The 25,034-nt window shown below is 46.8% G+C and overlaps 1 protein-coding gene across 2 annotated transcripts in view; it reads left to right on the top strand.

Moving 5' to 3' along the window:
- DMRT1 (doublesex and mab-3 related transcription factor 1) overlaps positions 1-21,446 on the top strand; it is a 99,998-nt gene extending 78,552 nt beyond the window's left edge. For both annotated transcript variants that reach the window (XM_032866555.1, XM_032866554.1), the window contains exon 5: positions 21,278-21,446. In XM_032866555.1, the coding sequence (XP_032722446.1) occupies positions 21,278-21,432 (155 nt within the window). In that variant the 3' untranslated portion in view covers positions 21,433-21,446. The remainder of the gene's footprint in view (positions 1-21,277) is intronic.
- The last annotated feature ends 3,588 nt before the right edge of the window (positions 21,447-25,034 follow it).

Raw genomic sequence — 25,034 nt, 5'->3', positions numbered from 1 at the left:
AATTTTTTGGGGGGGCTATGAGACATGATTGAATAACGGGGCATTGAGTTTGGTGTCAGCCAGACCTGGGTTGTCACTTAGTGCCATACGACCCTGGACAGGTGTCTTCCTTCCTCTGAACATTAGTTTTTACACCTGTAAGTTGGAGGTGAGAGTATGCATCTTGTTAAGTTTTTTTTTAGTGTGAATCGAGCACAGTAATGTATGACAAAGGATTACTACCACATATGGCATATGGCCAGTGCTCAGGAAATTGTAGTTACTATTACTGGTTTCCTAGAAACTCCATGCTCTTAATTCTATGTTCTTGATGGAGTTTGTGCCTGCCAAAATTCTTAGAAAGATTACAGTTGACAGTGTTGTAGGCAGGACCAATTCCAGGACAGAAATGGAGGGATTAGTAGGGCTGGCTTTCAACATCATATCCAACTTCTTCACAGAGTCTGGGCACACACACATCTAGGCCTTGTTCTTATTTTGGGGGGCCTGCTCCCCTGTGGCCCTCCTCTTTTGAGAGAAAACAGTCTGATAAATAACATGGTACAATAATATCAGTTTTATGTCCTAGTTCTCCTGATTATTTGCATTTTCAGGGGACATCAGTGTTTATTCTGAAGAAGTGAATCTCTATTGGTGGCATTTCAGGTATTTCAGTCTGTGGGTAGCGGGTATATTTTGAGGACAGAATCTTTGCTCCCTGAATCTCAAATCACTTGTTCATAAGTCACTGCGTCTTTTGTGTCTGTGGAGCCAAGCCTGATTCAGGCATCTGGGTTTTTAGCATGCTTTAAATTTGACTTTATTCCAAACATTTTATTTGTGCCTGTATTATAATATCACTCTTACAATAATAGGGAATGTCTCATAAAGTGTTAGTATTCTGTAATGTCTCACACATAGACATCATGGTATATTTTTTATTCTAGTCCCTTGTTTGCTTTTGGAAGTGTATAAAGTAGTGTTTTAGAAGGTTATTAAGTTAACAAGATACTTTAGTAGCTCTAGTTGTCTAAAGCACACATTCCCAAATGACCAGCTTAACCAGAGGAATTACCTAGAATTGTTGGCTGAAGACCTGCTGTTTTACAACAAATTGGTGGTAATGACACAGTGCAGATTTAGTCAGCATATTAGACCTTCTGTGAAGTAGCATTTCCAAAAATCAAAATAGGTTCAAGTGGTTCATAAGAACATCATCACTAGACTCTCTAGTTAGATGTTTTTTCTTTCAAAATAGTTTGCAATCAGGCATTTCATTCTTCCATCAAGATGAAACTTGCCACACAGCTATGTTTCATGCTTTATTCATCTAAAAACTACCTTTTTAAGTCAGATTTAAAAGAAACCAGTTAAAAATAACTTGGAAAACTGTGGTTTCTCAGAACATGTTTCTGAGAGAACAGTTAAAATAAGTTATTTTTTTCCTAAATGAACAAAATGCTGATGTTTTTATTTTGTCTGTGATTTGTAAGTTGTCTTTTTTTTTAAATACACGTATATATTTTTTAGCCAGTTGTAGTCTCATCGTGTGTGCTGTTGTGATCCTTTTCCTCATTTATTTTAACAGTTGCCTGAAAAGCTAAATTCTTAACTGTATGTCCTTCCAGACTTTGAGCTGTGAATTCAGTCAGTGCAGATACAGTCTCTGTAGAAATATGTAGTTTGCTTGGCTTCTTAAGATGAGTGGGTTGTAGCAGACACATTGTTGCTAACATCTGTTTTTTTCAGTCAACAGTTGGCCTTAGAGATCTTTCATGTTGGTTCATGTCAATCTACTGTATTCTTCTTGTTTTAAGATTTTATTTATTTAGAGAGAACATGTGCATGAGCAAGGGCAGGGGTAGAGGGAGAGGGAGAAATCGTAAGCGGGCTCCACGCCCAGTACAGAGCGCAGCATGGGGCTCCATCTCACAAGCCCTGAGTTCATGACCTGAGCCAAAACCAAGAGTTGGGTGCTGAACCAACTGGGCCACCCCAGCACCCCTGCTTTTTTTTCTTTAACTGGCACATGTAGTTCTATGGTTTGGATGGACCACAGTTGACTGGTTAATTTCTCTGTTGATTGACAGCCGTGCTGTTTGGTACCAATGTTGCAGAACCTTAGACACACATGCTGCAGTTTTTCTGGGGAGATACTAAGAAGGGGCGTTTCAAAGAAATCCTACATCTCAGGTTGTATTAAATGCTGTCCCATTAACTGCCACACTGAGCTGTGCTGGTTCACTAGCGGCATTGTATGAAGAGGCTGCTTCCCCCAAACTTTTGCTAGCATGATACTATTAACATTCATATTTTGGTCACTCTGGTGGGTGGAGAATGGAGCCGAGTGGTGGCTTTTCATTTCCATCAGAGAACCGGAGCCCCTCTTGAGTGGCCTGGCGGGAAGGGGGTCCTCTTGTCTACCATCTGGTCAACAAGAGCAGGGGATAGATCCCAGGCCAAACCCCTCTACATGGTCTGTCTACGGCCAGCTTGCTTCTAATCCCAGTCAGTGTCACATAAGAAGACCAGCTCCGGGATAAGCAAAAGTGCTTGTAAACACCCCAGCAATTCTTGTCTCTGTGGCTGTTTTCTTGTCACTAGAGGTCCCAGTCTAATAGGCAGCCCAAAATACAGGAAGGAGGAAGTGATCCCACCTGCCTTCTTGCTGACATGGTGTAGAGACAACTGTGTTTTCAGTGCAGCTGAAAATGCACGGTCTCCTTTGTAGGAGAGGCTGAGGATACATCCTCACTGAGCTAAGGGGTGTGTGTCCAGGCCCAAGAGGTCATGTGGACGACAGCTGAGAGTCCCACAAGAGCAGCGGTTGACACTCCTCAAGAACTGGATTCACAGACTGAGTCCATCCACCAGGGTACCGAAGAACCAGTAGTGTTAGGAAACTGATTGTGAAGAAATTAGCTGATGCGGTTTCCACCGAGTCATCATAACACGATCAGTGTTTGATTCTGAGGCAGACACTGTCACCTGTCACCCGAAGCCACTTTCTTTAGCAGCACAAGGTTGGAGAGATTGAACATCTCTTTTAATGGCCAAATCCCAGTGATTGGAAAGAACTTACCTCATCCATTATTGACAGAAAATGTTCATGTCTTTAGTAGGGGAGAAAAGGTCTTAATTCCTTGCTTTGGAAGTAACCACTTGATGTTAAACTCCCCAGCTCTGTTTTGTACTCGGTTAACTGACTTCGACTGGGCATTTAACCCTTTAGAACTTAAAGGAAACAGATTTGAGAAATGGTAGCACAATGGGAATCATAACACAGAATTTTCATTCTGGGAGAAAAGGCCCAAGTCCGTGAGCCCAACCTCCGAACTTTAAAGATACGGAAACTGAGGCCCCACAGATGACCTGCTCTTAAGGACAGATGTTGTGTGAATGCAGGAATGAATTATTGTACCACGAACCATTTCCTGACGCTCTGGTCTCTGATCTGAGCAGGACTCTGGGTGAGTTTCATTGGTGGATAGGTTTTGCCCGCTCACCCCGGTCAGGCGCTGTGGCACTTGTGTTAGATGTATCAGGAGCCTTGATACGGCCGACCGTGAGGGGCGCAGCCTGCCGGGGTGAGGTGCTTCATTTTTCCCTGTCTCCATCCTGACTTCACAAAAGCTCATGAGGGTTGGAACTGGAGAATTACTTATCTACCCTGAACACTCGCCTCTGTGGATCTGCCCAGAATTAGGTGGTTTTGTGCCTGTCCGTGCTTGGGGAGCATGCTGGGACCATGAGGTCTGTGGGGGTGTGTCCCGCCTTGGTGTCTGCCTGCCCCTGCTTGCTCATATGTGTACTTTGCTGAGCGGTCGACATGCTCTTAGATTAGAGGCAGGGGAAAGCAAGCGTTTACATTAGGAAGGGTCTGTTGTCCCCCTTTCCTCTCCTCTCCTGAGGCACATGTAACTTGGGAAAAATAAGATCCTTTGAACACTTTTTGGACACACCCGTCCACATCTGGGAATCTGGTAGCTCTCAGATTCCCAGATCCTAAGGTTGTGTCAGACTCTCCTCCCAGGTGCCGGGGATCTTGGTAGAAGTCAGTGCTCACTCCATGGCCCCTGGTGGCCTCCCTGCTGGCCCAGGGCATACTGTCCCCTCTGGCTCTGCTGCTTGGAGCCCACAAGGCTCTCAGCAGGAGGCGGCCTTGGAAGAGAATGGAGGGTTCTGCCAAGTGATTGCTACTTCATTTTCTGAAACACCCAGCATCTGACAATCAGCTGCAAACAGGTAAATTGTCCCCAACCTTTCACTCCACCAAATCACCTGATGGATTCCTGAAATCTCTTTTGCTTGGAAAACAGATTTTTAAAATGTGGGAATTGGGGTCCCTGGGGTAGCTACCTCTTCCTGGATTCATTTTCAGAAGGCAGACCTCCAGCTCAGGTGATGCTTGGACATCAGAAGTGTCTCTTTGAGCAAAACTGTGGCTTTCTGGGGAGGAACTCAGGCAGCAACTTTGTGACCATGTAGAAGGGGATAGCTGGCAGGCAGAGGGCTCCCGGGTGCAATCGACAATAGGCGGGCAGAGACAGCAAGCCCTCAAACCGCTCGTTGGGTGCTGTGGCCTTGTGGTAGTCAGTCCCGGTTCAAGGCCTGAGGACATTCTAGCTCTGACACTCGGGGCTTGTGTGACCTTGGATGTTAATCACCATCTCTGGGCCTCAGTTTGTAAAATGTGCCCAGTGAGGTTATTACTACCCACCTCCCCAAAGGGTGTTTTGTTCAGATGATAAGCAGAGTACAGCCTGGAACATGATAGGGCCTCAGTGAATGATAATGATTATTATTAATAATTATACTAATAAATAATGTGGGCTGAGGCTCATTTCACAGGCCTGCTTACCTAGGTCAGCACTCAGCCAGTGCCTGAGGCTGGGGGTCCAGCCTTCCTCAGAATCCCTGCTTCATCTCCCAGTGTCCACGGCCTGTGCTCATTAAAGAACTCCCTCCTACGGTTCACGTGGGGACAGGGTTGGGTTTCCAGCATGGCCTCTGTCTTCTTTCATTTCCTCTTATCCTTCCTTTCTGCCTTTTTATATCACTTTTTATTACTCCAAAAATAATACATGTTTGTTAAACACATTTAACAAACTTAAGTCCTTTGGCATTTGATAGCTTATTTTGACACAGAAGCTTCTAAGTACTTTTACATAAATGGATGACCTTGATTTAGCTTGGTAAATTCCCCCCTTACCTCCCAAGCACGCGGTTAGCTAATATTAATATTTGTGTCTTTTCCTTTTCTCTCAGTTCTACTTGCTTTAGTGTGAAAACTAACACCACTTCCTAACAAAAATGATTAGAAGTTCATTTTATTCAGTGCTCCGACAAGTACTTCATTAGGATTCTGGAGTGTCCATGAAGTGCTAGAAAACAGTTACTTTTAGTGGAAAGCAATTATCTTGTAACTTCGATTCTTAAAATACCAATGGTTTTCTGGTTTGCCATAGGACTTCATTCTCGTTAAGCTCCAGGAAGGGAAGCTGATTATCCGCAGGAGAGTGTCTCACCGTAGATGCTCTAAGGGCTGTGACCATGCCCGGAGGGGGCCACCGGCTGTGCGCGGGCCAGAACCTCGCTCAGCAAGAGCGTCTTTGCTGCACAGTAGGAAACCCTGACCTAGTCAAAGCGGCACTCGAGATGTACCCAGCTGATAACAGTACGTTCTGGGTATTGAGCCATATAGGCAGCGGTCTAGAGATTTTCCCTGCCCCCAGATGACATCCCTGCGGTGTCAAGAAAATGAAAACACTGACATAGAGGGTCAAAGCGTGAAGCTTGCATTTACCTCATGAAATAGTTTAATTGGGAGCTTTTTGTTAAGAGCTCCAAGTGGTTCCTGAATGGCTAGAACTGTTTCTGGAGCGGGTTGAGGTGAAGGGGAAGGGGTGATGTGGCAGGGGGAGACCGGGAAGGGGGCAGGGCCCACAGATTCGAACAACAGAGAAGACGTGCCAGCAGGTGAGAGAGACACAAAGGATCAGACAAACAGAATGGGGAAGAAAACACCACCTTCCTCCTGATTCTGCTTCACATGCCTCATTTACACTTGGAGCCCGTACTGATTATCTGCTCTCTTACTGCCGAGAGGAACAAGGGGAGGGAGGACACTCATGTCCACCGAGTACTTGGTATGTTTTCTTTTTAATTGCAACAGCCTTTAACGCTATTGTTTTTCATTAATGCATGATAAGGAGTCGAGGTTCAGAGCTGTCACATTATTCCCACGGTCACATCCCCAGTAAGTGACCCAGCTGGAATCCGGTCCCAGGTGTCTCTGGTTACAGGTGTGCCTGGCGTTTTCCTTACGAGAACAGAGACTGGTTTTATTCACAGCCCTATTCCCTGTGGCTACTGCCATGCAGGGCACAGAGTAGATGCTTATAAATACTCTTAAGAAATAGGTAACCGGTTTGCACCACACTGCCTTGCCTTCTGCTTAAGAAGAGTTTCAGCAAGTTCTGGAGGTGGCTGAGGAAGTAAAAAGGACCAGGAGTCGTTGCCTTCCTGAGAACACCCAACTCCCTAACAGAACTCTTCCTACCCCTTGGATGTGAAATAAAACGTGTCCTGAAACTTGCGCTTTAACAATGATGGTGTCATCAAAAGGCCGGGCGGCACATAAACTTGGCAGTTTTTGCAATTTAAATAACGTTCCTGATTCCCAAGAGGCTGGGCAGGTGACTGTGGAAAGCACTTCCATGTGTAAATTGGTCACTATTGAGATGAGCTGGTACCTTCTGAAATTGGATTACTTGAGCTTGAAGGAGCTGAGGTCACCATTCCTTATCTGATTGTTCTTTGCTCCAAGCTCCCAAGGCAGCTTACAATGCAGAGTGCTGGACTTTCACTCTTGTTTTCAAATTTAATTACAGTCTTCACTGAAGATGAACCAAGTGTGAAAATACCTGATCTACTTGGAATGGGGGCTCGAGGAGGAGTGTGCAGGCTGGAGTCCTTGCTGGGGCATTTAAAGACTTTCAACAGTAGCATTAAGGGCGGAATCAATTATATTGTAACCACACTCTGCCTTGTGGGTTACTTGGAGTCAGTGAAATTTATATGCTTCTTGTTGATCATTTTTTTTTTTTAAGCTGAAAGGTTTTTTTTTCTTAGTTGTTATTCTGATAGACTACAGACTTGAATCTCTAAGACTTCCAGGTTTGGAAGATAGACATCTCTGAGATTAGCCGAGACTGGCTTTGCACACTGGCCTCTGGCTGCTGTGGATGTGTGTGTCAGGGCCGCTTGTGAGGCATGTTGAGGCCCAGCTTCTCTGTAGGTCTGTTGAATGAAGCCGATTTATTGTGGTGTTCACATCTTCAGTCAGTCGATAATAAAAGCAGTTTTTCCAAAACCTACCTGATGGCACCATATTGCCTACTTGTTGAAGGTAGTAGTTTTATAAGGTTCTTTCACTGCAGAGAAAACAAGAGCCCATATGCCTTCCTGTCCTCGTTTCCACACAGTCGGTGAGGATCTGACTCTGGATTTTGGCTCAGGTCATGGTCTCAGGGTCATGCGATTGAGCCCTGCATTGGGCTGGACGTGCTTAAGATACTCTCTTCTTCTCCCTCTGCTCCCTCCCAACCTCCCAATCCCTACCCCCAAAAAAGAAAAAGTTGATTCATGATGCCTCATTAAATCTCCATCCTTGAGAAATCAGCTATTTCGCAGAAATGAATTTCCCAAATAACTGATCACTTCTCCTGCTGTTGCCAAAGTTCCTGCCTCCCACCATCTGACACAGGGAAGTTTATAAATGGATTCTCTTCTTTCTTGCCTTCAGGATGCTGAACTTTTCTTGAGGGTTCGGGTTCACCATCACATCTATAATTGGACTCCCAGCTCTCCTGGCTCCTTTCCCCTTCCTGGATGTGGGGCCGGCGGCCATCCCATTGCCCTTGTCGTGACAGCTGCCTCTGGGCCATTGTTCTCATGCCAGTCACAACTGCTTGGGGTCCAGGAAACAGCTCAGCTGGCTTTAACCAGTGAATTATTCATTCTCTCATTTCTTCATCAACCACTGCTTGTTGAGTACTTACCAGATGTAAGGCTTTAACTGGTGGCCACCAAAGGGCCCCAAAGACAAATATGAAGTGGATTCTACCCTGTTCCTGTTCTTTTTTTTTTTTAACTAGGCTCCATGCCCAGCACAGAGTCGAACATGGGACTCAGACTCACAACTCTGAGGTCAAGACTTGAGCCAATATCGAGAGCCAGATGCTCAACACACTGAGCCAGCCAGGCGCCCCCTACCCTATTCTCTGGGGAGAGTTGTTGGGTCAGTTTTGTGGAAAGGGAAGGGAAAAGGAAGGTGGAAGTGACAGCCACATGAAAGGCCACAACAAAGTAGCCTGGGCATTGTTTCTGCTGAGAGCGATCAAGGAAGTGGCTTTGAGCTGGGTTTGACCTGTGGAGATTGGGGGACAGTGGGATCAGCACAAGCTCATATCAAATGCTCCTGGGTCTGCACCAGGGTGGGGAGCGGGAGGAGTCTGGAACATGGTTCCAGTGCAGGGGACATGTGGAGAATCCGCTTGCTCCTCAGATGCCAGCCCAGCAGGTTTGGACATATCCAGATACTACGAGAGGTGTTGATTGAGGAAAGGAGATGGGCCTCTGAAAGCACAGGGGCCATCCTGGGTAAAGTGCAAGAGGGAGGCCTGAGCAGGACAACCAGACGCTAGCAGATCAGCTACAAGGTGATAGGTGTGGGATCCAGTCTGGGGAGTGGAGGGATGGGGTCACCGAAAGAAGAGATCTGTGGAAAAGCTCCATGGTGCTCACATAAGCAGGACTTTGCCAGTGCTTAGAGGTGGGAGGAAAGTGATGGGAGAAGTTTCCTAAAGTAATCCTGAGGCTTGGAGCCTGAGCAGGTAAAGTGGGGTGGGCTCAGGACCCAAGAGAAGAGGGTTGGGTTTACTCTGTGGAGAAAGATGGTGGGTTTACTTTTAAACATAGTGAATTTACACTGCAGGGAGTTAATCAGGTAGAGATGTCCAGCAGATATTGAAAATACAGAAGTAGTTCTCAGAAATCAGGGCAAGAAATATAAATTGAAGTAGTCATTTGCAAGAAGGTGATATTTAAAGTTTGTGTGACAAGGGGGAGACAAATCATGCAGTTTGGAGAAAGCCTGCAGGGTAGAGGCTAGAGAAGAGACAGAAGGCAGAAAAGGCTGGGAGAGCCACAGTGGAAGGTGGAGGGGGAAGGGCAAGGTCAAGTGTCTAGTGCCCCTGAGGGGAGGAAGGGGGACTGGAGCATCCCTGGGCTGCAGTGATCAGCACATCATGGGTGACCTGAAGAAAACTTGCCTGGGAATAAGACTGCCACCAGTTTGCCAGGGGTAACCCAGCAGGTGGACAGTGAGGGCAATTCTTCAGTCACGTTTGGTGGTAATACAGTGGAGACAGGACAGTAAGTCAGCATTAAGAAGTGTGGGGAGAAATTGAGGGAAGGGATTAATAGGAAAAAGACCAGGGGTCTCTGAGTGGCACAGTCAGTTAAGTGGCTGGCTCTTAGTTTCAGCTCAGGTTGTGACGTCAGGGTCATGAGATTGAGGCCCGTAGCAGGCTCCATGTTCATCTGGGAGTCTGCTTGAGATTCTCTCCCTCCTTCTGCTCTCTCGCTTGTGCCCCGCGCTCTCTCCCTCTCTCAAATAAATAAATCTTAAAAAAAAAAAAAAAAAAAGACCAAATCCCCCTTAGGATGGCTATTATTCAAATAGAAAATAGTGTTAGCAAGGATGCAGAGAAATTGGAACTCCTGTGCATTGCTGGTGGGAATGTCAGACAGTGTAGCTGCTGTGGAATACAGTCTAGCAATTCCTAAAAAAATCTAAATGTAAAATTACTATATAATCCAACAATCCCACTTTAGGGGTTGTACCCCAAAGATATACGAACAGGGAATTGAACAGATAATTTGAACACCACTGATCACACCAGCATTATTCACCGTGCTGGAGACACACACAACCCTCACATCCACTGATGAACAAACGGGTAAACAAAGTGTGGTATCTACATACCGTGGAATATTATTCAGCCTTCAAAAGGAAGGGAATCCTGCCCCACGCTACAACATGGATGAACCTTGAGGACACGATGTGTACTAAAATAAGATGAGTTGCAAAAGGACAAATACTGCGTGACCCCACTGATGGGAGCTTCCTGGAGTTGTCACATTCACAGAGACAGACAGAAAAGGATGGTTCCCAGGGCTGAGGGAAGAGGGAAAGGACCATCCCTGGGGCTGAGGGAGGAGGGAAAAGACCGTTCCTGGTGAGCAGGTATGTTGGAGTTTCCGTTTGGGAAGATGAGAAAGCTCTGGAGATGGCAGGTACATAACAACATGTCTAAACTTAATACCCCTCAGCTGTACACTTAAAAATGGTTAAAGTGATATGTTCTGTGTTACGTGTGTTTCACCACAATAAAAAAAATTCAAAACCAAAAACTAAATCCTGAAAGGGAATCCAGCCTGTTGACCAGAGGAAGGAAGAGTGAAGTAACAATTTATCTCATGCTTTGGTAACTACTTGCCAGGGTTGGTTTCCTTCAGTTCCAAGCTGTCGTCAGTGGACCAGCAGCAGCTGTCCCTGAGCAGGAGCATCTCACCCCAAGGGGCTGGAGGGGGTCATTCTGTGGAGCCCCCAAGTGCAGGCTGATGTCAGCTTTGGCTTCAGATGGGATGCAGTTGAGGAGAAAAAGGAAGATGTTTTCCTTTCTTTCCTTCTTTCTTTCTTTCCTTCTTTCTTTCTTTCTTTCTTTCTTTCCTTCTTTCTTTCTTTCTTTCTTTCAAAAGATTTCATTTATTTATTTTACAGATGGAGATTACAAGTGGGCAGAGGCAGGCAGGAGGCGGGAGGTGGGTGGGAGACAGGCTCCCTGCTGAGCAGAGAGCCCGATGAGGAGCTCGATCCCAGGACCCTGGGATCATGACCTGAGCTGAAGGCAGAGGCTTTAACCCACTGAGCCACCCAGGCGCCCAAGGAAACCATTTCTTGAAGGGAAACTAAAATCCTTGTCCACACATGAACTCTTCTCTCTTGAAACAGTTAAAACATACCACAGACACCTGGAGGGGAGAAGACGCCATGGTGCTCCCTGAATGCCTTCTTTCACTCACAGATTAACTGGACCCATGGAAAAGGTGTAAATCTTTTCCTGGGGGCTAAATGAAAAGATGGTACTTTACATAAAAATTTAATTTCAGAGATACATATATTGAGGGGCACCTGGGTGTCTCAGTGGTTAAGCATCTATCCTCAGCTCAGGTCGTGATCCCTGCATCCCGGGACCGAGCCCCGCATCCAGCTCTGCATTGGGCTCCCTGCTCGGCAGGAAACTTTCTTCTCCCTCTCCCACTCTCTCTGCTTGTGTTCCCTCTCTTGCTCTGTGTCAAATAAGTAAATAAAATCTTAAAAAAAAAAAACAAAACAAGGAAATATGTTTATTGAATTTCCTTTTTTTTCTTTAGCTTTTGGGGTCTTAGGGTACATGTAGAAATTGTCTTTTGGAAAAATGTACAGTTTGTGCTATTATTTTGTTATTTCTCTTCACCTTTAGCATGAACCTTTCCAAAATAGTGTGTTCTTGCTCCTGTAACCTGAACTTACCTTGTCCATCCATGATGATCGTGTTGTATTCAGGTGGTAAAGTAGCTTGTGTGGCTCGGACTAGGCATGTATCCTCCTGTCCGGAAATGCCTGGGATTTTCTATCCTGATTGATTTCATCTGGTGTATTTTTTTTTAGATGAATCCGGGCATCTGCTTCCTTATTCTGTATCAGAGGAAAATATTAATAATTACTGGTCTTAGATTTCCTGTAATGCTAGCTAGGAAGGAGAATGAAAAGCTGGCATGGGATGATAGCCAATACTGGGGCTATCAGGCCTCAGTAAGTACATAGCCTGAGGCTATGTATTTGCCTTTGAAGAAGACTGAGTCCCCGGGTAGAAAGGATGAAATAATTTACCGGACACCACCCTCTGCCCTTCTTCTAACACACCATTTGGGGCACAATATTTACTTTTGAATTACAAGCTGCAAATTTTATGACTTTTATTTGAGAAATGGTTCACAGACTTTCTCTTATATCCATTTCAATAGCAAAGTGTCAGGATATCTCTAAATGAAGAACTTCTTTAAAACCATGTGGCTAGGGGTTCCTGGGTGGTTCAGTCAGCTAAGTGTCTGCCTTCGGCTCAGGTTGTGATCTTCAGGTCATGAATGGAGCCCGGCCTGTGTCAGGCTCCCTGCTCTGGGTGGAGTCTTCTCTCCCTCTGCCCTCTTTCCTCCGCTCGTGCTCTCTCTCAAATGAATAAGTACAATAATTTTTTTTTTAAATAAAAATTTAAAAATAACAAAAGCATGTGGCTAAAACTACATTATCTAGACTGTTTTGTAAAAGAGCGTGTTTTATGGAAGATGATAGGATTCCAAAGTGAAAGGCAGGCCACAGGCTGGTGGATTAGCCAGAAACTGAGCTCCTTTCGGTGCTAGGTTCTGCCTCCTTGTGACCTGCCCTCCTGGCACAGGTGTTGCCTCCAAAACTCACATCCTTTTTCTCAGCCTTCACAAGGTGCGTCATATTACCCTTTAAGGCTGAAACATCTGTGACCCTTCCTCCTCCTCAGTGCACAGAAAACCGAAGGGCTCCGTGAAATGCTTCTGTTGCTACAGAGCATCTGGACAGAGCCAGGCCGTTTTTTTTTTTTTTTTTTTTTTTTTTTAGCATGATTGATACCACACACAGCCTGCGTTCTGGGTTTGATTCCTGCCATTTTCTCAGATCCCAGGATCGATGGGAAATCTCGAGCATCCTGCTTGCCGGGTCGGCTTTAGTTTCTGAGATGCCATCATGGGCGTGTTTGAACTGTGTTTGCAGCTGCAGCCGCGTTTCACACACACGGTCAGGCACTACTCGTGGACCTGAGCCCTTGTTGGCATTACAGAGTCCCTGGGGAGCAAGGTCCCATGTGCTCCCCAGGAGCCAGGCTCTTTGGGCCTGGTCCAGGCTGAGATCCCAGGTCCACTGCCTGGCCCAGGGTGTGTTTGCTGCAGCTTCTTTCTGCAGAAACGTGTGTGCCCTGGCTTTGCTTAGAGTCTGTGTAGGCACACAGACGGAAGCACCTAAAACCCGTGCACGCTCTAGTCCCCCAGACTGGCAGTAGGCCTGCGACTCTCCTGCTGGTGTGTGGGTGAGCCCTGTCCTCTGGTTATACCACGTCCTGCGAAGATTGACTGCCATGGTCTTTCCCACACGTTCATCCGTTATTAAACACCCGCTGTGTGCCCTGCACGGTGCTAGAGCACAGATGGTAGTTGTCCTCAGTCTGTTTCAGTTTCCCGGATGTTTGTCTTCCAGATTGTAGGCTGACTTCCTGTTTCTGCCACGAGGAGGCCTGAGGGCTCCGCTGGCTGAGTGTCAGTTTCTGGCCCGTGGGCGCAACCTTGGGAAACGTTACTTGTGACTCTGGTGCTGAGCTTGGCGCTATAGAAGGCACAGACTAAAAGGCTCAGCTTTCAACTTAGAATTTGTTTTAACTGTCAGTCTTCAGATGTGTAAAGAAGGATGAATAAAGAGGGCACCTGGGTGGCTCAGTCATGAAGCATCTGCCTTCGGCTCAGGTCATGATCCCCATGTCCTGGGCTCAAGCCCCGTGTTGGGGATCTGGCTTCTCCCTCTGCCACTAGCTCTTTCTCTCTTGCTCTATCTCAAATAAATAAAATCTTAAAAAAAAAAAATGAACAAAATACAAGTCCCCTTTCCTTGTACATCAGAATTGAACCCCATCTGAGAACACTGAGGGATGTTTGACCTGTGATGTCATTTTTTTTTCCTTTCTCAACCAGTGTTACTACAAGTCTTACTAATTTCTTGGTTCTGTGTAGACAATGGCGTACATAGACTCACTGTTTCTGAAGTTTTCAGACTCAGTGTGGGGGGATGTGTAATGACTGACAAGTGTGTGGAGTCATCAAGTCTACAAGCTGTTTTGTCATATATCATCTCAATCCTCAGAGCAGCTTTGTGAGACACATAATTATTCTTTATAAATCCTCTGACAATTAAAGAAACCCAGACTGTTTATTGAGGTGCTAGTGTCTGATGTCAGATCCACAGTCTTTCAGAACATTCTCTTAGAGGCCTCTGAAGGCAGTGGGGAGGAGGTGGGAGGCTGGGAAGTGGTGCTAGGGGCAGAGCCCAGATAGTGCCAAGGTGCTGCTGTGGCCAGGCCCCACGTGCGGATCACCAGATCGTGGCACATTATGTATTTTGAACATGGGCTTTTCAGCTGCATCAGGCTTTATGGGGCCCCACCCAGTGTATGTAGAACCATCTATCCTAAGTGCTCTACTCTATTCCCATTTTACAGACAGGGACACTGAGGCATGGAGAGGGTGTGGAAATGACCACGCCTGCACACCTTCCCCTGGCTGTGCCCTGTTGCCTTTGTCTGCAGATCAGCTCCGGCTGCCCCAGCAAGCCTCCATTCTCAGGGCTCCGGGCACCCAGTCACTGTGGACTGGAAACTGGGGAGACCCTACTTCTGGAGCATGAATGCCTCTGCCCACTACTTCCCAGAGTTCCCACCTCTTAGACAAACTTAGGCTCAAACATAAGAGAGTCTTCCTGCTTCCGGATACTACTGTCTGAAGGGATGGTTTCCTTGATCGTTGGATGATAACACTTTTTTGTACAGTTTATAAAGCATGCCCACAGACGTTCTGCTATTTGATTTTGATTTGATACCAGCCATCCTGTTACACACACACCCCCAAGAGCTTATGTCACAAGGGGCCTATTGTCCAAGTGAGGATGAGGTTGGTTGAGACACCCCAGCTAGGCTCTAGGCCCCGTGAAGTACAGGTGAGTTCCTCATTCCCCTTTCTCAGGAAGGGACTTGTATGTGTGAGCAGACCTTGTACCAAATCCCCCATGACTTCCTACACCTTCAAAAGCAAGAACTTTCTAACTTTAACACACCGAGACATAGACTGCTGACCAATGGAATAAGGAAACTAATTACTGTTACTCACTAATTAGCACAGTGGCCTGTGATTAGCCTCATGTCACAGTGGGGAAACCAAGGCACAGGATGCTTCTGTCCATCCCCCAGGTAATACAGGGGATTTCTTCAGAGTCAGCCTAGTGTCTGGTTCACTGAAGGGCAAAGTAGAGCAGTGTTGGCCAGTGTGAGGATTCGTCTCAGGGTGTTGTTACCTAAGTGAAGTGAAAGCCACAGTATAGGTAGGTTTTAAGACTGAGTATATTTTGGTGAAAACCCAGTGAGGCATTGTGAACGTTTGGATGGTGTATCTCCCCAGACGCTGCCTCCCAGGGTGAGGGAAGTCTGTGGGCCAGTGATGATGAGTGAACACCTCATGTGCACACTTGCTCCCTTCAGAGAGAGTTCAGGAATGAAGGAGTCAGGGAGAGACGTCTCTACAGTTCGGGATCAGGGAGCCACCAGCAGTATCACCACTGCTGATGGGTAGGGGGCTTTGGGAAGGTGAGCAGGAAGGTCCTTGGGGACATTGAGCACCCATCAGGATGGGCTGTTGTCGGGGCGCTCTGCTTATTCATGGGCTTGCTTTGACACTCCAGCTTTCTGACCCCCCTCTAAGAAATAAACAAGGAATGGGGAGCCCCAGAGGCTGCCATGCCTTAGTTAGGAATGTCTGTCTTGCGGGGGTGGTGATGGGGGCCGAGGAGGGCATCTGGTTCCAGAGGGTTCTACCTGGGTCCCAGGTTGGGGGTGGGGGGGTAAGAGGCTGAATGGTGTCCCTTCTCGCTCTTCCTTTTTTTTTTTTTTTAAGATTTTATTTACTGGAGAGAGTGAGAGAGAGAGCATGAGATGGGGGAGGGTCAGAGGGAGAAGCAGACTTCCCACTGAGCAGGAAGCCCAGTGTGCAACTGGATTCCGGGACTCTGGGATCAAGACCCGGGCCGAAGGCAGACGCCTGACCAGCTGAGCTACCCAGGTTCCTTTTTTGTGTGCTACATTAAAACAATCCAGAAAGGAGTCTTCCCTTTCTGTTGGACTTTGTAGGTCGGTAAGGGAGTGGCTTTGGTGTGTTGTCCCTGACTTCCTGAAGCAGCAGGAGAGCACGCTGCCCCCACAGGCAGGCCAGGTTGTGAGCCCGGCGGGCCGGAGGCTTCTGCACTGCCTTTCTGCAGGCTGCCTGATCAGCTCCTACTGATTTTGAGAACCAGAGTTGTCCTGGTGTTAACTTTGGGATTTGTGGATCCGAGTCATACAGGACGTTTAGAGGGACAGAGGTACTGTTACTAGTGCATAGATACGCTCTTTCTCTTGCAAGGTCACTTAGTTTTTAGCGTGGCCGTCCCGTGCTGGCACTGGTGGTGCCGATGTGGGGGGAGAAGGACTGCTGTGGGCCTGCTTCCTGCCTCAGCGACCCCCTGTACAGGGCCTGGGCCGCTTCTCTTCACAGCACACAGAGCGCAGAGCTGGCCTCTCTCAAAATGGGGGCTGGATTTTACCACTGCCCGGAAGATGTGTTTCCAAGAACATAATCCTAACAGCCCCCTCTTTGTCACCTTGCCACTGACCTTTCAGTACACGTAGGTGGTAAAAAAACAACACATTTAATTGTTTCAAAGATTATATATATATTTTTTAGCAAATATATAGTAAAGGGGGGGGATTAATAAAGGGCTATTTTTCTCAGCTTGTGGTTTCTAATTACATCAGTTACAGCTTAGCCCTGCCCTTAACTAGAGTGCAGGCATGAACTGGAAAAGAATGAGCTAATCCGTGATAGATCAGGTTGAATAAAGATCTCCATTCATATCTTTACCTTTTATCCCTTGTTCCAAGTGCCAAGAATTAATGCTGTTTGAAAGTACAGACTGAACCTGCCAAGCTTTGGAGGGCTCCGATAATCCTAATTATTTTAGACGTGAGTGAGAAGGGCAGCAGTGCCGCTGTGGAAAAGAGTCCCATTGTGAAACATTACATATCTGCTAAGTGGTGTTGATTGGACATGATTTTATTTCCAAACACGGCAGTTATCACGAGCGGAAGAATTTGTTGTTTGAGATATTTTCATTAGCTTTTCATCAGCCTCTGAGGCCTGCAAACTCAGGAGACCAGAGGCCAGCACTTTTGTTTTCTTCCTGTCCACATGGAGGCATGGAGCTGCTAACAATTGAGGAGTGCCACTCATATTCTTATTTTTAAATGGCTTCTTAGTGGGCGTTTAACAGCATTTAACAGAGGAAGAAAATTTTTCTCAAGCATGAATATCCTGTTTTCTCACATCACTGGAGGAGAATTATTCGTTCCAGCCCACTGACTTCCAACAGATCATTCAAGTTAAAAGTCAGGGGTCTTTGCAATGTTGAAAGATTTAGCAGTTAGAGTGGTTTTTGTTTTGTTTTTTTCGTGAGGTGGGTTTTTTTTTTTGACGGGAGTGCAGTAAGATAGATAGTATCGCTGGAATCATCTTTAAATTTTTTTTTTTTCCCAGCACTGGTTAGAGTGTTTACGTATAAGATTTTTTTGTTTGTTTTTAAATAATTGTAAAAGAAAGCCCCTTTAGCTTTTTAGACAAACAGGCTACTTGAGAGAAAACAGATACTGGGCTTGCTGGTTCAATCGAGGGTCAGCCTAGAAGAGGTTTGTCCACTTTTCATTGAAACACATACAAGAAATCAAATGAGCAAGTTTTTCTGTTTCTTACTTTTTAGTCTCTACTTTGGTGTCCAGAAGTCATTTTTTCCATTTGGGGAAATGCTGGGAAATACTGGGAGCCTGTCCGTGATCTATGGAAGGGTAGCAGAATCCTGAATTGTTTATTGCCTGTGAATGCTCGCTGCTTCCCCTCTCAGCCCCTACCCCAAGCCCAGCTGCCCCCCACCCCCACCCCCACCCCCAGCACCCAAGCAAAGCACTAACATCTTCAGTGATGCAAATAGTTGTGTATTGAGCATCTCTGGGCCAATTATTCTTTCTTTCTTTGGGCTTATTCCCCAGAGTAGAATTACCAGGTCAGAGGGTATGAACAGTTTTACGGTTCTTATTACATGTCCCTAGATTGCTGTCCAGAAGACTGAACCGATTTCTAGTGCTACCAACAGTGTATCTTTTCTTACAGTCCCACTGACACAAGGCATTAGCATTTCCACAAAATAATTAAGGGGAACATTTTGAGTTGAAATTAGCCTTGTGTCAGGCTCATTAGAATCAAATTGAAAGGCAGAAAAGATAATTCTGACTTTTGAATTTTTAATTGGTATAAAATAATTTATAGTGGTCAATGATTACTCTTCCCCCAACAACATTTAATGAAGCTGCATTAAAATGGAGAGGGTCCTTTTGAGGGTGGTAGTAAAATAGGGTTTGGACATTTTTCTCCCAAGAGAATGCTGAGGAAATCTTTACTGTAACTACTATTGGGAGGGGCCACACTAAGTTCAGCAAATCCTGTCCCGAACTTCAGCAGCCTCCTTTTCAAAGACGCTGCTAAGCCTCGACGTAAGTAAGAACGACATAGACAACAGAGACAGACAGTGGAAAATACTGGCATTTTTCAAAACAGGTTACGTTCATTTATTTGCATCTTCTCTGGAGTGCAGTCACGCGTGAAGGCGGCTGCAGCCCTGCCCCTGTCTGCAGGTGACACCCTGTTGTGTCTCTGGAGCCAGAGGCTTAGGAATACTTCCCAAGAAAACACCCACAAGGCAACTGAGGGCAAAGGGGGCTATCCCCTGATTTCTTCCTTTTGCAGAATTCCTGCCCTTCCCCTTTTCGGTCACAGATAGGTTAACTGTGAGTGGATGGTGTAGGGCTGGGGTGTAATGGGGAGGGGGCGTCTCCTAGGTCGGCTGCTGACCGAAGACAGGAGGAAGACTGGGGGCCCAGGACATGTCAGGAGAGCACTCACCCCTTCCTCGCTGCTGCCTGAGTGTGACAAGGGTCAGGTATTTTGCCTCCTTAAACTCAGAGACTAGGACATTTCCGTGGCTGGTCACTAAATGTGGTGCCCAAGGGTGGGGAACAGTGCAGGGAGAGTGAGACTGTGGGTCAGGCTGGCTGGTGCCACACTGCCCTTCAGCTTCCAGGGGGTCCCCTGTGTCACCCCTTGAGAATAATTCTTCCAGTGAATGGTTGGAGCATTACATACTTCGTTAAGATTTGTGGCACGCAGGAAGTAGGCAGTAAAGGCTCCCTCCTGTCCCCGTTGCTCCTGACAGAGGACCTTCTGTCACTGGTTTGAGGTGGGATGGGGCAGTGGGCTGATCAGCTCATGGACTCTGCAGTTGGCTCTTAGCTGTCCAGATCTGTGTAGGGGACCAAGATGTCAGAGCCAAGTCTGCTGCTTTTGGAAAACCTTTCTTTGTGTGTGTGTGTGTGTGTGTATGTGTATATATATATATATATATATATATATATATATATATATAGCATTCTGGGCACACAGCGCCATTCATAAATCATCTTGGATTTGCAGGGAACTTTGCATCCATAGAACAATTTGAATTTAGCCTTTATGAACTGCAATAAGATGAAGGCTTCAGATTTCACAGGTTCACAGGGTTTTTTGGTTGCCATATGTATTTACATAAGCATGTGTATGTTTTTTGGTGTCTGTAAAGTACATTTAACAACGTTCTACTTTAAAAATTTTTTAAAAAGGAGCTTACACACTTTTACTCTTGCTTTTTATTTAAGCAACTAAACAAATACTATCAATATCAAAGATAGTTGCTGGTCAGGAAATTGCCTTAATTGTTTCTCAGATTTACTCACTAAGTTCTCAGATCTGTGCCTTTCCTTATTGGAGGTATTTGAGGTAGTCATATAAAACTCTCCGTCCTTCTGTCTGTCCATCTGTATGTCACATGAGAAGAAAGGGGCTTTCTGAAACGAGTTGGTCTAGTGGTGTGGTTCAAGGTCTGCCTCTTAAATCCCAGCTCTGTTCTTTTAGTTCTGTGCGGTTCCACTAGCTGCAGCAAACCTTTTCCAAACCCATAACAAGCGTAAATAGTGTTCTCTTGTAAAAAGCTCTCTTTTCAGCATGGTAATATACCTTATTAAATCCCAAACATAATAAGTATTGATGGCAAACACATCAGGCCCCGGTACAGCTTCTACTATGATTTAGTTCTCTACAAATGACTCCAGCACTCAGCTCCCAGTGCATTTTGCTAATTACATCATAGATTTCCCTATTGATGAACACAGACTGAATTAACACAGGAGCACTAATGTACCCTTTCACCATTATTGTTGTACAAGAAGCCGTGGCAGATGCTGGCAGTTAGTTACACAAACATTAGTATTAACGATTGGCCATTTGGAATTGGTGACAAACTACTGCCCGGCAGAATCCTGAGGCTGAAACCAATCAGGAAGTTAATGAGGAGAGAAATTACCACTGCAGCTTCCCCTTAATTACATTCACTATAGGCAGGAAGGGAGTTCTGGGGGTGGGTCTGAACTCGGCTAAGGTTAAGAAGGTCAGAGACCCTTTTGCTTAAATTTTGTATCTACTGTGGCTTGTAAGGTTGCAGAAATTGCTCAGCACATTATCATCCTTCATATTTTATGTCAGGTCCTAGTAGAGTTTTACGTTCACGGATTTGCTTTTAATATCTCTACCTGACTCCTATTTTAGTGAAGGTATTCCTTTAACTTTTTATATTAAAAAAAAAACCCAAAACTCTTTAGTTTTCAAAAGTTATGTAAATAGCAAGTGTTTGGCCCTGTAAGTCCAAGAGAAATACCAGGTATATTAATCTATCACCTTCGCTGGCTACATGTTGGAAAACTTAGGTTTACCTGTCAAACGGTAGAAACACATGCATGGAGCCTTGCTTGGGGTAATTTGTCAGACGGTTCATTTGACAAGACAAGTTCTATTAGCATCCTTTACATAAAGGGGAGGGGTTCAGTGAAGGGAGGAAATAGTTTCCGCAGAGGGGAAAGGGGGAAAAGACTTTTTTTTTTTATTATTTTCCTCTTTATGCACGTAAATTCAGAACTCTGCTACCTAACTTTCCCCTTCAACTCAGATAACTGAATAGATATTGTGCAGAAATACTGTGTGTGTGTGTGTGTGTGTGTGTGTGTTTTCCTAAAGAAACACTGGGGTTTTTAATGAGTGCCTAGAACAACACTTTCAACTCAGAATAGAAATGCACAGTGCCTCTATCTTTGTTGGAACCTAATTGAATACTGAATGCGGAAAGACTAGCCACTTTTAACACTCTTCTCCCTCCCTGTCTCTCCCCACGTCCCAGTATTCTCGCCGCCCAGCAGTCAAGATTCTGGCTTGGTTTCCCTCTCCAGCAGCTCTCCTATTAGTAACGAGAGCACAAAGGGAGTGCTCGAATGTGAGTCTGCCTCGGAGCCCAGCAGCTTCACCGTCACTCCCGTCATCGAAGAGGACGAGTAAATGAAGCCTCGTGCCTTTGGCTGTTGCCTTCACTTGCAAGAGCAGGCTGATTCCATTTAGACACGGGGTTTGTTGTTAATACTTTGCCTTGACTCAAGTCGACTTAACTGTTGAGAGCGCGTTTGGTTTATACTCCTTAGAGCTTAGCCCAGAGGCTAAAATACATTTGGAATAGTTTAGGATCTTTGAGCACCGTCTGCAAGAACTAAGTGCTTTGCTCATGGAGTTAAATAGTAGTATCCCCCGCCCCCATTTTTTATGATTCTGGTTTACATGTAGTTTTCAAAAAATACAATAATTCACTAAAGTCAGGGAGTACGTTTGCATCTAAATGTCATAATTCGATATTCTGGTTTTAAAATGAAATCTTAGGTGCCTTAGACGTTTCTATTTTAGTATTTTAATAAAACCGCAAAAATATAAATTTAGCCAAGTGCCTGACCAGTGAGAAGAGCGCAGACTTAATGATTGTTCTAGAAATCTGTAGGTCAGAGTAATTGGAAATACTGTGTGTTTGTGTTGCTGTTGGAAAAGCCAAGCCCTCCTCCATCCTCCCAACTCAAAAACATGATTGAAATACAGTTGGAAAAAGACATTAAAGCCGTAAAGAACCACTGCATTTTCTGTAAAGGGTGTAATTTCAAAACAAAGCATTTTAAAGTAACCTCAGCAATACAGAATTCCTGGGTTTGTTTCTAGAATAATAGGAGAGTTTATCCTACACATTCTTTCTACTACAGGGGGAAAAAAATGGATGCAATCTAGACTATTTTGTAACCTTAGGTTGTAATCTGATTTGAAAATAAGTACATCTTTAAAAGTTACTACGGATTTCTGAGTTCATTATTTTGTTAAAAATTGCTTGTGGAGTACTTCCTTATGTAACAGAAGCCATCCTGAAATGAGACTAGTCGGAAAAAAATTCATTGTTCTGTGTAGTTGCAGCTGTACCTGAAATAAAAATGTTATTGATGACTGAATTTCCTTGTGTGTATATTTGGTGAGCGGTATTAAACAGGAAAAAAGAAATTACTTGTATTTTCTTCGCTCTGTGCTTTGAAAACATCTATTTGATTTCACCCCCGTCTGTTGTAATCAATAACCTGACCATCTTGTTTTTTATTAAATGCACTTACTCTTAATTTCATCCACCAGTGGTTTTAGAGAGAATAATGTGGAGTTACCTATATAGGTTTGACATTATAAATCACTTCTTGGGGCTGAATCGTATAGTGGTATCGATTGATCCTGATATATCACAGAAATTTACTGTCACTTCTGTTTTCAATTAAAGATACAATCAGTCAGATAATGACTTAATTGGATTTTACAGAAGATTGAGTTTTATTGCCCAGTGCTTTACGAGTTTAGTTAAGGAAGATCATTTTATCACACTTGTCAGGCCGCTGCTACTGCGGGCTGTGTGCCCTTCGGGGTGGCTGTAGCTATTGTGAAGGCGTCGCCAGGAGGCTGTGGCGCACCAGGAAGGGACCTGGTGGTGCAGTTGCAGCCTCCCAAGGCCTTCATGGTGGCTTTTCCCAAGTTGAAGATACATCGTACCCTTGCTGCCCACAGCCCGGGCCCCCTACATTTTTAAAAATAATCCTGGCTTTGTGGATCCAGGACTCTTCCAGTTCAGCCGTTCTAGAGAGGACCCCAACACAAGAATTTTGCAGGGTGGTTTTGTTGGAGAAGCTGTGCACACCTCCGTGGGGTTGGTGGGGGCTGCCCCTTAAGTGCCCCTGCGTTTCTGAAAAGCCAGGGGAGCCTGGGGAAATACGGCCAGCGCGCTATCAAAGCCGTGGCCCAGCCTATTCTAGGCCCCGGGTGCCCACCCCACTCTACCCTGGGCTGGGCTCCGGTTTCCAAGCTTCAGGATCAGGTCGGGTGGGCAGCTTCTGTCTTTAGAGAGACTCCTAAAGCAGCGCCCAGTGCCGAATCTGGTTCTGAACCCTGCGCTACCCTGCCCCCAGGAGGGCCAGTCCTGGCGGGAAGGCCGGGCTCCAGGTCCACTACTCCCCTGGTGGTGTTTATTTCTGACTGCGAGGGAGGGAGTCAGGCTGGCCCAGCAGGTGCTCCGCGTTAGGAACTTGGCAAATTCTGAACAGGAGGTAGAGCAAAGAAGGAAGGCTTTGTGGCTGGGTTTTAACCCTATCTGAATACACGTATTGAAATCAGTTTTCTAAAGCTTTGCCCCTTTTGTACGGAGGCCGTAACAGCAAGGCCGCTTCCTCGTGCAGGCGATATCCCTGGAGTGTGCGGTGTACGAGTGTGCCCAACATGCGTGTGCAAGTGTGGGCATGTCGGGCATCCCCTGTGCGTCTGGCGTTGGCTCGGGACGGACCCGAACCTTTCCAGGAGTTTCTGCTGCTCCATCTCGGGGAAACCGAGGCGGGCTCACCGAGCCTTCCGCTCCCGGGAGGTGGGTAAGCTGCCGCCACGCGACGTGGGGCAGTGGACAAACGAAACGCGTGCTTTTCCCCAAGGCCACGTCGGGCTCCTGCAGGGGCTTTGGGCTAGGCGACCGTCCCCCCACTACCTGCGGCGCCCCACTCCGGTGCCCCCTGCACTCATCCTAATGAGCTGCAGGACTAGGGCACCAGAGAAAGCTGCCTTACAGGCCCGGGGCGACCCTGATGACACTGCTTCCTCGCTGTCACAGCCACTGTCACAGTCATAGCGGGGGCTCCCTCCGAAACCCAAGCACGAAACCGCGGTTCGGGGCAGGGGCGTGAGCCAGACCCGCCGAGTCGTCATCACGGTCTCCCTCGCACCTCGTGGAACCCGGTGCGCACGCCCCAAAACCGAGCCCCTCTCCGCTTCCCGGGAACTTTGGAGCCAGACCGGTCTCACACGTACACGCACACGGCCCCGCATCTTGACGTTCTGCATCAAGTTGTATTAAAAGAGCTTTGTGGAAAGGGCCACGCGACTCAAAAAATGCCTGAAGGCAGCGGGTGGAAAGTGAGGGATTTTTCTCGGCCCTGCCTGCCGGCTGCCAGTACAGGAAGTTAGCCCGGGCCTCCGCGCGGGGCCCTCGCCCTCCTTCCCGCTCTGCGCGCACCCACGCGGACGCGGCCTGAGCCCTGCGGCTGCCCGCTCAGCCCCACGCCGGCCGCCCCTTCACAGAAACGCGAGCGATCTCGCTCAGCCGCCTCTTCGCCCACTTCCCTCCCTTCTCTACGGCAAAACACTCGGCTGACTTTCCACGGGTTCGGGGAGGCGGCCCAGCCGGCCGGCGAGCACCCGGAGCGGGTGGGCGGGGCGAAGAGCGCAGTGGGCGGGGCGCTGGCTGGGTGGGCGGAGCCCCAAGCGCCCCGGAAGTCGCCCCGCCCAGGAGGCTCCGGAGCAGGCGGTGGAGACGAACGTCCGGGCCTAAGGCCCGGGTGTGGGGCGCCTTACGAGGCCGGCGCCCCGCTCCTCCCAGCGTTACTCTCCCGCCTCTGGTCGGCCTTCCGTGCGTGGAGTTCGCCGCCAGGGCCCCCGGGGCTTGGGTGGCGCCCGCCGTTTCCCGCTATCCCCGGGCCCCCAGCGTTGAGCTGGGGCGTCTTTCCCGGAATTCCACGCCGCCTCGCGCTTCCCCCGCAGCGGGACTTAGTTCC

This window comes from Lontra canadensis, unplaced genomic scaffold, assembly GCF_010015895.1.
Source record: "Lontra canadensis isolate GAN:19392208 unplaced genomic scaffold, GSC_riverotter_1.0 scaffold31, whole genome shotgun sequence".
NCBI lineage: Eukaryota > Metazoa > Chordata > Mammalia > Carnivora > Mustelidae > Lontra > Lontra canadensis.
The sequence above is the reverse complement of the archived record's forward strand: the minus strand, read 5'-3'. Positions and strand labels throughout refer to the sequence as shown.